A 17,888-nucleotide genomic window follows, 5' to 3' on the forward strand; every position below is an offset into this window, starting at 1 on the left:
GGAAAAAATTAAACAGCTTGAGGTATAAAGATCAGGTAATTATCTTTCAAACAGGTAGAATAGAAAGGTTTCAAATCCAAAGCCTTGGGTGCTAAACTCCAGAGGATCCAATGATTTCTCATTTGGGTGTACCATAAAATCTCTCCTTAGTTTTCCACCTCGCAAGGCCACAGAATCCTCCCTCCTCCCTAATCCAGCAACAGAGGCAGTGGATTTGGTGACCATATTGGGTAATGACGCCTTTCTCCAGCCAACAGCTGCGCCCGTATCAGATTCCCTGCTCTATCTCTTTCACCTCCCCCCCCCCCAGATCTTTCACCATCTTCACCAGAAGCTGTTTATCTCCGGGTAGACAAGTAGCACATAGCCAATAGCCTCATTTCAAGGACACCACGTCCTTTGATGAATTGTAAGCAGAGATGTCCAGAGATTGTTTCATGCCCAAGACAAGAAATCCAAACAATATTTGTTTCCCTCTCCCACGTGACAAAATAATAAATAAATGAACAAAAAGCTTTTTCAAAAACATCCCAGTATCTATCTCTTGAAGCAAGGATAGACCTACAAGATAAGATAGACCAGAGTCATCTTGTAGGAGAGATAGGCAGCATAAGAATTTAATAAATAAATTTAATAAATTAATTACCATGAAGCCAAATGCAGAATTGACTTGAGCAGATGTGAGGTGTTTACAATAGGATGGAAATTAGACTGACATTTGTATTGTTTTTGCCATCATTTTGTGGCCAGCGAGAGATTGTGGGGTTTTCAGTCACAAATGCCAAATCATTTTTCAAAGTTTAGGTTTTTTGCATCCCGACAATTGGGTAGAGAGCATCATTTTACTCAGACAATTAAAAATCTTGATTTGTCCTGAAGCCAGTTGCCTTAGGGCAGGCCCAAAGCTTCTAAGAGGACCTTTCTTTGCTACTCAAATCTCTTTCATAGACTCTAATTTACTCTCTGCCCTTCTAGCTTAATATCCAAACTAATTGGGTTGCCAACTGCCCAGAGGAAAAACAAGAAGAAACGTGGAGGAGGGGATTCAAATCACTTCTCTTTTTCTTATGCATCTAACAGTAGTACATAAGTTGCAGAAACCAGCTTTTTTCATACCCATATAATCACCAGCTAATTCCTATAATTCACATTGTTTTTAAAGACAACTGAAGGGACTTTTTCAAAAGTTGGCAAACCTGCTTGCCAATTCAGCACCTGGCTCTTGTACACCCATGCAATTTCTGATTTTTGTTTTCTTTTCAGTAAATAAATGTCAAAATATCTCAAGGGAGAGTGAGCTTTGCTCATGCTTGGCCATATACTTGCATCTCCCCTTTTTACTTTCACCTCCTAACTTCTGCAAGCTGATGTTGCTGGGTTTAGACTCTGTGTGACCCCCCCCCCCAGCCTCACCTCAGATACTACTGAATCATGGCTGTGTTTTGGGTGGAAATTTAAAACCGGTATTTTATTAAAGATGTACTTATTATAGATAAGTATTTACACTGTCCAATTTTCCCCCCACCATTTTGAGTGTCAATTATGTCTAGAATGCTTAATATAAGTGCTTCATTTATGGTGAATGTGTTGGCTGAAATAGTAACAGTCCTGTCTGTTTTTTCTCCCTTTGTATAAGTTTTGTAGCTTTTTTTTTCATAGCAGATCTTATGTTTTAGTTACTGATACATCCTTTATGCACTTTTCTTGATGGACCAAATAGAGGGTGTTGTTGTAACTCATCTCTGTGTTTTCTTTTTTCTTTTTCCCTCATGGAACATGAGAGCTGCTCCTAGCTTTGTAGCAAAGCTGTCTTTGCAATGACTCCTTGTGTCTTTCCTGGACTAGGGCCTTTTCCGAGGTGCTAATGGCAACGTGTGCGGACCTCCTGCTGAGCTCAGGTTTTCTTCCAGGCATCTTGGACTCCATCACATTTCTCTGGCTCTAGTCTCATTAATACATGAATAGTTAACCTACTCACTGCGCAACTGCACCTGCCTGTCTTCTCAGCCTGACACTTGAACTCCCCCCCCCCCATCCCACCATTCCCTCTGCATTTTATCCTCCCAACAAATGTTGGGCCCTATTGGAAAGAATTTAATCCCTGTTGAACTTGTCTTTATAAGCAGGACTGTGTAACTTGGGGGAATCCATCTGGCTACTGGGAGGTGGTTGTGACAATGGGAACTAAGGTTTTGTGTTGCCCTTGGGATGAGTAGAGGAATGTGGGCACAGGAGAGGATTTGGTGGACTGAGGGGGATGGCTATTGCTTGGGGGGTTGTCTGCATTTGGGAGTGGCTAGAATTGTGTATCCATGTGCTTTAATACTACACACAGGTGTGTACTAAGACAAGCAGAATCATTGTCCTGTTCCCTAGTCTGTAAGCATGTTCACAGAGGGTGTGTACATTGGATATCACTCTGGTTAGGATTCAGAAATAAAAGGGAGAACCATAGAAGAGGAAGTTTGATCTGCGCCTGATTCCCTCCGAGTTCATTAGGGAAACTGAGTTCACCCAATCTCTGGGCAAGAAAAAGCAGCTCATGAGACATGTTTCTGAATGGAAATTCAGGAGAGAAAGGTTGGAGAAGACTGACTTCATTGCCATACTTCAGCTCCAAGCTACTACCTCCCACAGCTGCTTTTCATCTTTAAAAGGTGGGAAACATTATTCTTATCTGCTGTGCAATTCCTGGTTTGATACATATTGCTACACACTAAATATACTCTTCCAGACAAAATATAAAAAGATGCTTCAGATTCCAACTCAGATCGAGCCCTTCTGTTTTTGGAAAAATAAATGCCAGCCTTCAGAATTTAAAAATTTAGAAAATGTTGAGAAGGAAGATGCTATATTTTTCCAGCTTAAGGGCATAATCAAATGCAGGTTAAAAATTCATAACACATATTAAATTAGTTCAACTGAATAATATATGTTCCAGATAGTTTGACTTAAAATAGACCTGTTTTTTATAGACAGTAGATGATAGAGCAGCAAACCTATTTCTGGATTGTATCATTTTAGATAGCAGGAAGGGCTCATATAACCAAATGCTCAGCTCCTTATGAAATAATTCCTACATATAGATGTTATGGAAAAATCTTTCCTTTTGCTATATGCTAGTGTTTTTCTCTGGAAATGTACTGCAGACACAGTTTTCTCAGTGTATTTGGCTGTTCAAAAGAATTAAAGTACTTCAGACTAGGGGCTAAATTAATTTGTATAGGGTAGATGGCACTGCAAGCATGTAGATAAGCACTCAGTGATGTATCCTTCTACTAGGAATCTCTGCACTTTTTACCATATACATGCCATGTACAGTATCTCTTTCCATTCATACACAGTTAGTCTTGTTTTGTGATTAATCTCTCATGCTGTAGCCATTGCTACCTGATCATATGACTACTGCTTTAAATAAACTGGTCCAGTTTGTGCATTATGTTTTGCTCAAAGGGGAACTTGCTTGCTCCTATAACTTTAGCCATCATAATATGTGAAAAATAGTTTACCCATTTAGCATGATGTGAATCCAGCCAATTGTGTTTACCTAGATTTGTGTTTGAAGTTGTAACAACCCCACAAATCCTTTTTTGACATGCCTGTTATTTTTTCTGGTAGGTGCATCCATAGGTGATCATGCATGCCATTTATAGGCCAGGCCCTCTCAAGGCTAATCTGTGGCAGGAATTTTGAAGACAAGTTCAACGTCCTTCCCACCCCTAGCCAGATTAATTGCTCTTCTGGCTCTTCTATTCTTCCCCCAATCCTTCAGCACTTCTGACATTGCAAGACAGAGGCTGTGCACATTTGGTCTGTTCTCAGAATGCTGCATCGTGGAAGTTGCATTGTGGAATAAGAAGGGCCACCTGCATGGAGAAGAAAGAGTTGTGGGTCTGGGTTGGTTCTTTGCCACCAGGCCCTCAGATCTTCTCCACAACTTTGTCATAAATTACATCCACTCAGCCAGTCTTGCTTCTCTCCACTAACGGTTTTCTGTATGCTGCCATGTGTCTGTCCTGTTCGCTAACCCAAGACAGAATGTTTGCTGGTGCATTGAAATATGTTCTCGGTGAATTCTTTTTTTGGATGTGTGGGTGGTGAAGCTTGGAAAGAAAAAAAAACCACAATTCCCTTTAAAGGGAAATAATGGACTTTATATGGAAATTGGGATTTGCAAGACATGGGGAAGAACTCTGGATTTCTCAGATCTCAAAGCCATTACTGTTAGATAAAATTAATGCGCAGTCATATATTTAGAGGAGGAAACTCTTAGTATGACCCCATTGATGAAGTTAGCAATTCTATGGGTGGTTTTCAAAGGGCAAAAAATAGGCCTGAGAACCTAAAGTGATGGGAGTTGGTAATTGTTTGTTCCTTTAATGCAGTTCCTCCCAACTAGGGGAGGGGAACAACATTATTATGCTCAACTAGCATCACTTACGCCTGTAGGAACTAGAGGTTTGATAAAATGCTCCCTCATGTTAGGAGATACCCATGCACACAAAATATTGGCCCATCTGAATACATAATTAGGCTAGAAATCTTGCCTCAGATGGGCTACGTTTCTTCATTTGTTAATTACTTGAGAAAATAGTCAAAAACCTAGGATCTTCCACTTGGATTCTTAATGATATCATCCTAGGAATTCTTCTTTGCAGTTTTATATATATGTAATTATTTACATTTATCTGTAGCTTCTTAGTGAATACTGTGGTATTTGAAAATTAGTGGAGATAATAGGAAACAATAGAGACAATAGGAAAAAGGAACCAGAAGTCAGTTCTGATATTTCTTCTCTTATATCATAAACCAAATGCAATCAATAGTCTAGAAATCATAGAAAGGATTAGGCATTTTATTATCTGAGCTAAGCCCACTGAAGAATACCTCATTGCATTGGCAGAAGGACTCATGCATTTGCTCAAAGCAATCTTTTGTCCAATTGGTATCTTCCAAGAGAATTGGGACGTTAGATCCTGAAATCTCCAGTCATGTGGCTGGAGAAAATGTCGAGGATTCTTTCCTAAAACCCCAGAAGAGTCATTCTACATGAGAAAGACACTTCTAGTTCAATAGGTCCTTAGCTTAAAAACAGTTTTCAAGATTCAACATGTAGGATGATGATCACCAAGTTTTATAGAGGAGGGAAGGGGGCTGCTGCCACCCTATGTAACGTAACCATTTTGGTTTCTCCTATATAATAAAAATGAGATGTGTGGCATATACATTAAATAAATAAATAAATGCCAATACATTTATCATGGAGATACTGCTATATAAGTCTTCCTTTTTCCTCATGGCATCTATGTTTCTTTCCATGAACTGTAGTCATCACATTACAAAGTTCAGCATCTTCCCTTGTGACTGCCTCGAACTTGAATTGAATTCAGCCTCTTCTCAGACATGTTCAGCCGCCTTTTCTCACCCGTGGCTGAATTATAAAATTTGGAAGATCCCTCTCTTGGTGAATATGGTGAGAGTTGGCCCAGGGATGTGTGTGATCCTGCTTTCTTCCCCTCCCACCCTTTTCCATAGCAACCCGAAGAAGTCCCTGCACCTGAGCTATCTCCAGAGACAGAGGATGCAGAAAGTGAGGAGAATAAAGCCCAGCCAAAGCGCTTACATGTGTCCAACATTCCCTTCCGCTTCCGTGACCCTGACCTGCGGCAGATGTTTGGAGTAAGTCAGTTCTACCCCATCCCTAAAGAGGCTCACCTGACGTCAAATGCTGGGTTCGTTAATCTGTTCATTTATGTTGGTTTCTTTAGTTAAAAAAAAAACCCAGATCTTGAAATCGGGAAGCACCAACTCATCTGAAGAACATTGGTTTGGGGGTAGAGTGAAAAATAAGCATATATTTTCAACAAATACTGACATATAATTTGGGCCCTATATATGAATTAATCTCAGCCAAAGAACATTGGTTTTGGGGTAGAAAAACAAACCAAATAATCAAGCATATTCTTTCAACAAATGCCGATATATAATTTGGGCCCTCTATGTGACATAGTCTCTTGATAAAAACTGGGCTGTGCATTGTCATTCTGACAATGGTTGATTTTCTTCCTATTTTCCAGCAATTTGGAAAAATCCTCGACGTGGAAATCATCTTTAATGAGCGTGGCTCAAAGGTACTGCATGGAGAAGGGCTTCCAAAGGAAGGCTGTGGATTGTCTGTTCTCAGAGGAAAAGAAGTTCAGGATTTGCTGATGGCGCTTGGCAAATCCATCGTGTTTGGCAAGCAATGCCACCTCATTGCAAGGTCGCATTAATTTTAGGAATCCTACTAGTGCAGCCAGAACTTTTGCAAGTTATTCAGAGTTGCCAGAACCACAAGAGGGGAAGCAAATAAATTGGATGGATGGATGGATGAATAAAATTGCCTTGACACATTTATCCACCTTAGTTTGGAGACAACATGAAATGCAGACTTTGTAAATGGCAAAATTTCTTTAAAAATACCTGAATATCAGGTATAGTATTTCCCTATACCAATCTTTCTGTTGTGATGGTTTGATCACATAGAGATGGCAAAACAAAAATATAGTGGAAAAGTGAATGGGTCATCAGAAAGAGAATAAACAGAAAGTAATGGTTGTATAAATTGATAAGCTCTTCTCAGAGAAATAGGTGAGAAGCTTAATAAATAAAAGGTAATATATGAAATAACTTATAGTAGACTTGAAGGAAGCAAGTAATGATTCCAGGAACACAAAGGGGGGGGGGGTAAGAGTGATTAATAACAACATGCCTTTGATTTCTTTGGCTTAGTATTTCTAATTCCAATGCTCCAAGGTTGCTGAAGTCAAAAAGGTCTCAGGATTGGCAACAAGATCAATAGGGAGAATTACTAGGGTTGAAATGCGTTGGATTTGAAACAAAATGATGCTTTAGAGTGCCAAGAGAGATTCTGCCAGTCAATCAATCAATCAAACAAACAAACTTTATTTGGTCCTAAGCTAGCTGGTAAAACACTAAATTCACAATTAATTAAGATAAAAAGGGAAATGAATTGTTCTACAATATCTAAAAAAGGTTAGAATAAATATGATGTACTGTGCAATTCTTGGCTGTGGTCAAAGAAATAAAATCAGGTTAATCTGATAATCATTAAACATAAATCAGAATATTTAGTGAAGAATGGAAATAATAATTCCTGGTGAGCACCTATGTAGAGAACGCATTACAGAATAATGTTTTTAAACATTTCAGTTATTCCTCCACCACATAGACACAGTCTCTGTTTAAAGGAGAAAGATCACGTCTGCAACTTTTTGAAGCAGCCACATCTTTTTCCAGGATCACAGGGAAACTACAGAAGACTCATTTTTATAATTTAATCTGAAAATTTCATAGCCTTCTGATTGTTTTTGCAATGTAAGTCAGTCTTTCCAGTTTGCTCCACAATGACACAGATCTTCTGTTCTCTTAGGGTTTTGGGTTTGTCACCTTTGAAAACAGCCAAGATGCTGACCAGGCACGAGAAAAGCTGAATAGCAGTATTGTTGAAGGGAGGAAAATTGAGGTGAGAGTTTAATCTATGTATCATACAAACATGTATCAGCATACTAATTTTTGCTCAACATGGTATTTTCTACTTTGCTGAAGGTTCCCCTTCCAAGATTTAATGTTACACTTAACAGTCAGGGAAGCAGGATATGCTGTATGCAAGAAATACTGAAGAGATTTATTCATGAATTCAACTAAAGTCTTGCAAAGACTTCTTCAAAGACAAAGTATAATAATAGTCTGCCTTTCTTACTGTAACTACATCTTGTTGCACTTTGATCTGACTTCCTGCTTTTTTCTCCCATGCAGGTCAACAATGCCACTGCCCGTTTAGTCACCAAGAAACCCCCAGTGGCACCTCTGGTGAATGGTATGCAATAAATGCAATATGCTTGCTTCTAAATGCCATCTTTAAAACAAATAGTCCAGAGTTTTCTCACTAGAGTATGACAGCCAAGGCCAATGCCTGCTTTTATTCAAGGCAGCTCTTTCATTTTTCTGACTTCATGGCATCTTTGGGTGACCCCTCTAGCAGGGCAAGTAAGTGCTTGGGGCTAAGGCAAGTCTCTGCGATTCGCCCACTATCTTCCCCCAGACTCCAGATTTCTATTTTAATCTCCAGAGCCCCCAACTTTGGAATGGCTATGGTTTTTCTGCCTTTTTTTTCATTTGGGGTACTTAGGGGCTTTAAGAAATTAATTGATGTCATAAACTTTCAGAAGCTTAACCTCAAAAACCCTCCAGCTCTATCCCCAAATCACTAATTCTGATTTGGAGGAGGTTAATGAGTCAAAAGCATCCTTAATCATTTGCCAGGCTAAACGCATCCATTCACCACTACCACCCAAAATCCTTGCAAAAACATACTGAAAATTTTGGCCCTATCCAAACCAAGAATGTTATGATGTCATTGGCCATGTCTCTCTGGGCCTAGGAAGGATGTGATAACGATGATATATTTCTAATGACAAGAAAGCTGCCAATTCTGACTGACACAGTGCTCTTTGACTTTTTTATTTGCTCCTGTGATACACAACATACTTTACTGGACTGGTATAGATCTGTCAGCTTGATTAAATTTTTGTGGCTTAATATGTTATGCAAATGCAACCAGTTTGGGTTTTTTTCTCACTTTTGCTTGGTCCAAATGCTTCAAAAAGTCTCATTGTGCAAGAATAATGTGTAAACTCAGGAAATGATCTTGTTCAATAACCAGGTTAAGAATGTTGGACAAACCCACTTTATATCTTCCAGTTAGTTTTTGTTACAATGGGGCTGCCAGGATGAACTGGCCATTGGCCAGTTCTTCAGAAGAGCTTTGGCAAGGTATAAAAAGGCCTTTATGCTGAAGTGCAGACAGTAGGAATGGTTCTGCCTGAAAGACTTAGGCTTCAATTGTCTGGAACTTGCTGCAGAGTCTGAGGGGATAAAACACATTCGATGTCACACTCCAAGATCTGAGACAGACCTTCATCTATTGAAAAGGAAAATCCAGCCCTATCCTGTTTTGCCCTACCCCAACTTTTCCTGATAATTAGAAACTTTGTTACTGAGGATACTAAAATGCACGCTAGGAGAAGTTATTGATAGTAGTCTTCTCTACCCTTGACATCAACATAATATATTGGCCTTCTATATCCAGAATTCCGGGCAATGGCCACACTGTCTGGGAGGTGAAATCTATGCATCTGGAAAGTGCCCAGACTAAAAAAGGTTGATTTAGACCAGGAGTAGTCAACCTTGGCTCTTTTATAACTCGTGGACTTCAACTCCTAGAATTCCTGAGCCAGCATAGCTGGCTCAGGAATTCTGGGAGTTGAAGTCCACGAATCATAAAAGAGCCAAGGTTGACTACCCCTGATTTAGACCCTAAGCCCTGCTATATGCCTTAGATATTGCACTTTCAACTGTAGAAGGTTTATACATACCAGCAGGAAATTGTATATAAAGTTAGCAGAATAAACAAATAATAAACAGGGAAGTTTGTATTGGGCTGGGAATATTTAAGACCTTCAGGCATGCAGATTCCACAAAGGCATAATTTCAGCCCTTGCATTCTGTGGCTGGCATGGATTTGCAATAGTTTCCAGGGCTGGAGTACTCCAACTAACGAGACAGAATTACTTCAACCAGCTGTCCCCATCTTTCTAAAACATACACATGTGCAAATGACTTGGCATGTCCAGTCAAAGTTGTGCAGGTTCTGGTAAGCTGGGAGAGTGGCCAGATATGCAGACTGATTGGCAAGGCAAGAAGAAATAAGATAGGTATATTGATCATCTGATCTTCTCTTTGCTTGGATGTCCTTACAGGATGGAAGATCAATCCTGTAGTTGGCGCTGTCTATGCTCCTGATCTGTACACAGGTTAGTGTGTTACGTGTCAAATTGTAGGAAGCGAAATTGGCATAAAACAAATGCATGTACACATACACACAGACTTTTGAATGCATACTAGTTAGGAATATATGCTGTGTGAATGGCAGACATATATTCGGGTAGTCCTCAGCTTAATCTATAGTCATCCTATAATTGCCTCATCGTTCGATCTTTTTTGCCACATCATTAAACAAATCTGGCTTCCCCCAATGACTTTGCTTGTTTGAAGGTGGCAGGGAAGGTTGCAAATGGTCATCACGTGACCCCAGGGGTGCTGCAATCCTCGTAAGTACATGCCAGTTAGCAAGCACATGTATCACAATCTTGTGACCACAAGGGCTTGTGTGTGTGCATATGCAAGAGAAAAAAGTATGTAACTGTTAGATATAGATAGACAGACAGACAGACAGACAGATATAGATATATACTGTAGATACATAGATATATTAAAAAAAGGAAAGTACATTTTTTTCTAAAAAAAAAAGGAAGAAACTGCCAAGATTTGATCAAATGCTGGTATTTTCTTTATTACCGCATTTAAAAAAAAAATTGAAATGTTGACAGAAAACATACTGGCAGCAGTCTTTTGTTGCAAATCAGATATAGATGTATCCTCCCAGCATGTTGTAAGAGGAGATCACCCCACTCAAATTTTTGGGATGATTAGGCCTATTTTTTTTTTTTTTTACCCCAAGTTGAAACATTAAGCACACTTAATTTTGGTTGCTTTCTTAGAATCATCCTTTCTAAGCTGCTCTGCCTCTTCCACTGGTAAAACTTTGGAGCAGAAAACAATCCCTTTCTTTGTCCTGATTAGTTCTATTTCTGTTCCAAGTCTGCCTCTCATGTAATGGAACGTTTCTGTCTTTATTGCTCCTCTAACTCAGTGGCAAGCATTCCTTACCCCGTGATGGCACCTGCTGCTCTGGCTTATCGTGGGACTCTGCGTGGGCGTGGCCGAGCAACTATCTATAATCCCATTCGGGCAGCACCGGCCCCCACTCCAGTTCCAGCCTATGGCAGGTGAGCATTGACAGAGAGGAACTTGTGGTGGAATTTTGTTCTCTAGTAAACTCAAGTCAGTATGCAAATAAATGAAGTCTTCAGAAATGACTCGGACTAGAAGACTCCCAACGTGCCTTCTAGCCCTATAATTCTACGTTATGACTCATTTACTGAAGTGCAGTGAATAGATAAAAAACATAGTATATTCTTGCTTTTTTCTTCATTTTTCTCAATAACTATCTGGCTGCAACAGAAGCCTGATTCAGCTATTCTTGGGGTGGACATAGGAACATCAAAACTGATTCAACTACTATGAAGACTTGTAGTCTGTCATGCCAGATACACAGTTCTTCTTTCTGGTTGTTAAATGGTCAGGGAAGGGCACTGTGCACATGGCCAAGGTTATGTTTTGCTCCTCATATCTTATATAACTTAATTAAAAGCAGCTTCTTAAAGACGGATAACTTGTATTTGAAAGGGGTGGGTCTGGAAAGATATTTCCTGTTGCATACTGATATTTCTTTTTTCACCCAGTGTGCTGTATCCAGATGGTCTATACAGTTCTGACCTCTATGTAAGTCCTCCTCTGGGTATTTCTGGAAATTAGAATCCAAGGGTCCTGAATGGGTGCCCAGCACCAACAGTCCCAAAGCAGAAAAGGAGTGGTAGGACTCATGATCCTTTTGCAGGGATAAGATTGCTGATCTTTGTGGGCACTGAGTCAAAAAGGATTTTGCGCGTGCCAACATCATGCGTATTCTTCACTTTCCGGTTTAGGCTTCAGTGCAAAAGTTAAAATGGATAAAAAGAAGGCATGACATAATGTTTCTTGCACTCATGGCATTGAGTAGGCATTGGAAGACTAAGACTAAGAAAGTAGCTAATCACTTTAATGCTCTTTTCCCTGTTAGTGGTTCTTTTTTCTGGCATATTACAAAATAAAAGACAGAAATCTGTATGAAATGCACATATATACCAAAGTTCAACAAACTTCAAACCAACTAGACCCTACACCTTTTAAATGGACTCTGAAGCTCAGTATTAAGAGGCCACAATTGCATGAATGTTCATACCAGAGCTTAAGAAACCAATCAAACCAACATTGCAGTCATAGTCTTTACATTTATATAATCTCAGCAGCAGTAGCAATATGTGTGTGATGCACATAGCTTTGTATTATCTATTGCAAAATAAATCGACAGCACAGGCAGTCTATCCTTCTAGCCACATTACTGCTTTATTCTTTTTTAAAGCAACAGATGGCTAGGTCTGAGCTATGCAGCAGTGATTCCTTTTCACTACCACATTATTCAGTCTAATCTAAATCAGTAGCAACAATAACATGAATGATCCTTATCCCTCTGCTGGCATTTGTTTCCCAAAAAAACAACCCAGTCCCAAAGCACAGAACAATTTTCTGGATGAGGTACTCAGAATTGTTGGAACGCTCAAGCAAAGCTCTACAACATAGCTAATTTTTATTTTGAACTTGATCTAAAACTGAACAGAACTCTTGAAACACTCAGTTTTGTTTTGTGCTTAGAACCCCTGTTTTGAGAATAGAACTTTTTGTTTTGAAACATTATGCGTATTCCTGCTGCATCATAAGCAGCCCAGTCCCATTTTAATTAATCTGTTGATTAAGCCAAGTCTAGATAGGTGAGTAGGCCAGACTACAACTAGTTTCTGATTTAAGATTAAGATAGCAATTGAGCCTGGAATTACAGTTGTAAGTCATGCCAGCTGTTAAGCAGGTCACCATATCTTTAAAACTCTTTTACAACTGACTTTATGATCTTTAAATGAATCACTGTGGTTGTAAATGAACACTGCTGTTGTTAAGTGAACTCCGCAGTTGTTATGCGAATCAATTATCTGCAATGGTTATTTTTTGCCAGAATCCAGAAGTAAACACCAGTTTCCACCAAAAAAAAAAAAAGTTGCAAATCGGAGTCACATGTCTGTGGAACACTGCAAATGGCCGTAAATGCAGGCCAGTTGCCAAGTACACAAAATTCAGTTGCTTATCACCAGAGAGTGAACGACTGTTGAAACTATATAACTGAAAATATAGGTAAAGATGGGAAAAAGTTATGTGAAAAAGAAAAAAAATCTCTTCAAGGCACAATCAGATAGGCAGAAAGACTGCTCAAAGTTCTCTTAAACAGGCCATTTCAGGAGCAGGAAAAAAGATAAAGTCCTGCTTTTCCCTAAGAAATTGGTGTGTGGGGGGAGGGAGGGGGTATGGCAGGATGTTTATAGACTGTTGGAATAATTTTTATTTTAGCTGCTGTTTGAATTTTAGGGTTATCCTACAGCATACAGAGTGGCCCAGACACCAGCAGCTGCAGCTGCAGCAGCCACAGCAGCAGCAGCATACAGTGATGGGTATGTAGAGGCTTGGATTAACTGAGTCTGGGTTTTTTTTTCTGTTTGTTTGTTTGTTTTAAATCTATTGCAGGGGAAAGGATTCTTAAAGGGTACAGTAATTATTAGCACTGTCCTTTCCGCAGGCAACATCGCAAAATTGCCAAGCTGCTAATTGATGAGTAAAATCTTTTCCCTTGTTTTTAATGTCCTTCTTTTCCTAGAGAAAGAAGTTGATTACCCCAGTGAGGAAGCCTGTTGGGCAATATCTGGTTCATGAGTCTAAGATCATCATCATCATTATCATCCCCCAGTGAGGCACTACCTTGACGTGGTTGTGGGGCTTGTGTACTCTAAGGAAGAATAGAGCTATGCCAGAGGTTCAACCATACTGGACAGGTCTCATCAGAGGAGTGTCTCTCCCATAAAAAATATGGTGAGACGTAAATTACAGAATGCCATACCGGCTCGGATGTCGCCCGGGTTAACAAGGTCCGCGCTAGATATTGGAGTTCCTGGATATCTGGTGAAAAATGGGTTACATGACTCAGGACTGTTGGCTGAGCAACCAGGGCCAGCAGCTGCAGAACTACTGGAAGAAAAGGTGTTTACCCGTCGCAGATACACAGTGATGGAAAACAAAGAAATAATGATCTGTTACTACAGATCAAGTCCAACAAGAAAGACTAGCAAAAGCAAGCAAGGGTAGTACCAATAGTAATAGGCTCCTTGGGTGCAATCCCAAAACAACTGGAGCACCACTTGAACACCATTGGCATTGACAAATTTGCTATTAGTCAATTGCAAAAGGCGGTCTTACTAGGAACTGCTTCCATCCTGCGACGATATCTGTAATACCATCAAACATCCACATCTGCCTATCCCAGGTCCTGGGTAAGGACTCAATAAGTAGACAAAATGCCAAATCCAGTCTGAACATCTAGCTGACTGTGCGATGATCCATGATGATGATGATGATGATGATGGAAGGGACCTTGGAGGTCAAATAGTCCAACCCCTGCTCCCCCCTCCCCATCTTGACTGCTGATGTTTTCTCTGATGCAGGTATGGACGGGTCTACACTACTGCTGAGCCTTACCACCACACAGTAACCCCTGCCTATGGAGTTGGTGCCATGGTGAGTCACTTCATGAATGAGCCAGGCATGCTACATCTTGAAAAGGTAGCTGGGAAGGATCAGTTGTCATGCTGTCCAATCATCTACTGTAAGCCAAGAACATCTGTACAACACAGACTGTAGTGATAGAAACACCGAGCAAATGAACAGCATCTCTCTTTGGTTGGAGAAAAAAAACATTTGCACTGTGCTTCCCGAATCAATTAAATGGCAAAAAAGAAGGAAAACTAACAGAAAAAATGGTTTAGGAAAATACATAATCATGCAACCCTTGTCAACCCTTCCCACATGGATCTGAAGACTACAGATTCATGTGGGAAGAATAAAACTTTTGAAATATAAACTTATAGATCTTTTTTCCATGAAATATAAAACACACAGATGTAAGATTCTTTATCCATCTCCCGCAGGCTTTTCAAAGCCACAACTCTTAGTGTGTGTTTTTATGAATGGGAATTGGGGCAATTTTTGAAATTTTAAAATCTTAATACAGATTCATTTAAAGTCCATTTGAAATTACAATGATGCTGAAAAAAGTCATTTATGATTGGTTGTTGCACATAATAACCATCGCAGCACCCCTTTTGGTGATGTGATCAAAATTCAGGAGTTTGGTAACTGGCATGTATTAATAACAACAATTTCAACATCCTGGGGTTGCAACCTTCCTAGCCAGCTTCTGGCAGATAAACTCAGTGGGGAAGCTGGATTTGGCTAACAACTGTGTAATTCTCTAATCAAGTGCAGTGACTCTCTTAATAATCATGACAATAAAGGTTGTAAAATCAGGTGAAACTCATAGAGAACCACCTTGCTTAGTGATAGAAATTCTGGTTCTAATTGTGGCAAGAACCTCCCTGTATCAAATGAGGCACAATTGTATTACTGCACAGTGGCCAGCAGATGGCAGTGTTCACTTACTCATTGAGAATGTTTCTGTTTCGTCAATGCTAGCCCACATTGCTCAGGTAGTAGGATTCAGATTTTGGTTCTTGATTTGCCTGTTGAATTATCTTTACAGGGAAAAAATTTTTAGTTCTTTTAGAATGGAATCTTTCACATCTCCCTTGTAGGGAAATGCAGAAGTGAAACTTTTTTAGTCTTGGTTCCTGTGACAGTAATGATGAAATAGTCTGAAGTTATGCGTTACATTGATGAAGTAAAAGAGGGCATTAACAGGCAGCAGGAAAGTAAAATAGAGAGGATATTAATTTTTCCCTCAAAATGGGCGTTTCCTTTCATTAGATCTATTCAGTTCAGGGAGGGTGGGCAGTTGTGGGCCTGTGTCCTCTTTTATCAATTTGGTTTTGCCTCTTCCTTCTCCTTAAAATTCCAGTGCTATTGGCTGTGACTGAGTTACAGGTAGAAAAGAGTCCTTCCTGAGAAGGAAGGCAATTCTCACTTCTCCTGCTTGTTTCTCTCTTTCTGACAGGCCAGTTTATACCGAGGAGGTTGCAATCGCTTCACTCCGTACTGAAGGACCAAGCACTGGGGCTGAGCAACCAGGAGGTGGCCCGGATGATGGGATCCCCTGCTGAGAACCTTGTCTCTCTGTGTGTGGGTGTGTATGAGTCTGTGTATGAAGGAGAGAATTAGACCATTGATGTGTCTATCTCCCACCCAGCTATACAATACCCTGGGGACTGTTCAGGATTTTTCCTTGAGCCCATAAGAATTTTTAGCATTATTCACAATTCAGGCCTCTTCTGTATCTTCTGGTTGGGTAGAGACCAGCAGGTGGGCAGCACACAAAATCAAAATGCAGATCAAATGGCAGATACACAACCGTAGCCAAGTGATGGGTCTTGAGACCCATAGGTATCCTATTTCAGTTAGACTGTGGGGAAGCAAGTTTGGGACTTGGTAACTCCATTTTATTTCTTGAATATCCAAAAATTCTCCAACCATTTAATTGGCTTCCAGTCTCTGCACTGGAGCTGGTGCATTTTAAATCTGGATTGAGGCTCTTATAATTGTTACAGCCTCAGATAAGGAACTCTGAGATGGAAGCACCAGTTTCACCTCATCAAATATTCAAACACTGTAAAATAATTGATTTCCAAAACAATAGATTTACACAGTTTCCCCAGGAAACTTGGGAACTATTATTGGAAATTGCTGAAAATAGTCAGTCCAAACCCTCTCATATTACACTTCCCACAGTTCCTGAGCGAGAAGGCAGAGTAGTTTTCCAGCTGATCTCTGAAGGTGACATGGAACAAGAGTGAAAAATAAGCCACTCTCTTGAGATCGTTGGGTTCCAGCTCCAGTCATTTCTGGCCATCAACTGGGAATTATCTGGAAAAGCCCCTCTGGAGGGTCATATGGTCCCTGCTGCTGCCATGTCACTTAGATTCTTTTATAGTTCTCTGCGCTCTCCCCTCATTGCCTATACTTTTCCTTCACCTTGACTGCTCTTTTATATTGTTCTCCTTCATGCTAGCTCTTGTCTATCTTTTTGTGTGTGTGTGTGTGCTTTCTTGTATTTCCAATCTGCTTTGGGTATCAGCTCAGTAGCGGAAACAAGGCTCTTATTTTCTGTAAAAATGAAAATCAAGTTTTTGCTTACAAATGTTCCCTATTTTTATTCAGTTATGAATAATATCATTTCAGATATTCTTCCCCCCCCCCCCCACACACAGTGGCCAGGATGTAGAAGAAACAGTTCTGTTTGCAGGAATAACACATAGCTTTACTTCCCTCAAGAGAACACAGCCTTATCCAAGAGGCAACTACTAAACCAGGAGTAGGCAACTTTGGCTCTTTTATGACTCATGGACTTCAACTCCCAGAATTCTGGGAATGCTTTTTTCATAGTTCTTCAATGCTTCTCCTGTGCAGAATCTTTTTTTTTTTTTTTTTTTTGTCTGAATTGAAGAGCAAACTCTCTCTATTTTCAACTGACTGGGCTGGCAAAAAGAAGCATCCTTCATTCGTATTAAGGGCACAGGCTTGCTTAATGGGAGCTGAGCCAGCTGTGTGGCTTTGCCTTCAAATATTTTGTCATTATTTTGGTATGTCCAGCATGCATTAGCTGGAGCACACATCTGCTTAAAATTAGTCTGGCCCTTTTGCAGCAGTACAGTATATGGAAAAGCATGCATACGTACAATATATGCATTGTACTTGATGACAATGCATATATTGTACATATGCATCAAGTTTTCAACATTTTTTGGAAATGATAACAATACAAACTTTTGCACTGCAATCTGTGCACTTAAAAAGACATTTCTAATATATTTTGGTATGAACTGTGCCTCACACTCCTCTCTTAACCATTCTTATTTTAATCTTCTAATTTTACTGGGACTGATCTCATAAATATAGAACAATGAATGGGGAAGAGTTATTATTTTTTATAATAAAATGTGAATGTTTTAGCTGGAATACAAATAAATACTTTATTCGTGGATATACAGGAAAGATCAACAGATTAGTAATATCGGAAACGTGAAAGTCACTGATTGGGAAGTTTACATCCACTGACA

At 39.8% G+C, this 17,888-nt stretch overlaps 1 protein-coding gene across 4 annotated transcripts in view; it reads left to right on the top strand.

The window, feature by feature from the left end:
- LOC120314588 (RNA binding protein fox-1 homolog 1-like) overlaps positions 1–17,277 on the top strand; it is a 44,869-nt gene extending 27,592 nt beyond the window's left edge. For 3 of the 4 annotated variants that reach the window (XM_039357850.1, XM_039357847.1, XM_039357849.1), the window contains exons 3-12: positions 5,536–5,679; positions 6,078–6,131; positions 7,433–7,525; positions 7,819–7,879; positions 9,822–9,875; positions 10,775–10,910; positions 11,427–11,466; positions 13,198–13,280; positions 14,325–14,397; positions 15,830–17,277. In XM_039357850.1, the coding sequence (XP_039213784.1) occupies positions 5,536–5,679; positions 6,078–6,131; positions 7,433–7,525; positions 7,819–7,879; positions 9,822–9,875; positions 10,775–10,910; positions 11,427–11,466; positions 13,198–13,280; positions 14,325–14,397; positions 15,830–15,874 (783 nt within the window). In that variant the 3' untranslated portion in view covers positions 15,875–17,277. The remainder of the gene's footprint in view (positions 1–5,535; positions 5,680–6,077; positions 6,132–7,432; positions 7,526–7,818; positions 7,880–9,821; positions 9,876–10,774; positions 10,911–11,426; positions 11,467–13,197; positions 13,281–14,324; positions 14,398–15,829) is intronic. The other variant, XM_039357848.1, reaches the window with a different exon arrangement.
- Positions 17,278–17,888: the final 611 nt, after the last annotated feature.

This window comes from Crotalus tigris, unplaced genomic scaffold, assembly GCF_016545835.1.
Source record: "Crotalus tigris isolate CLP2741 ecotype Arizona unplaced genomic scaffold, ASM1654583v1 scf7180000018954.1357295, whole genome shotgun sequence".
NCBI lineage: Eukaryota > Metazoa > Chordata > Lepidosauria > Squamata > Viperidae > Crotalus > Crotalus tigris.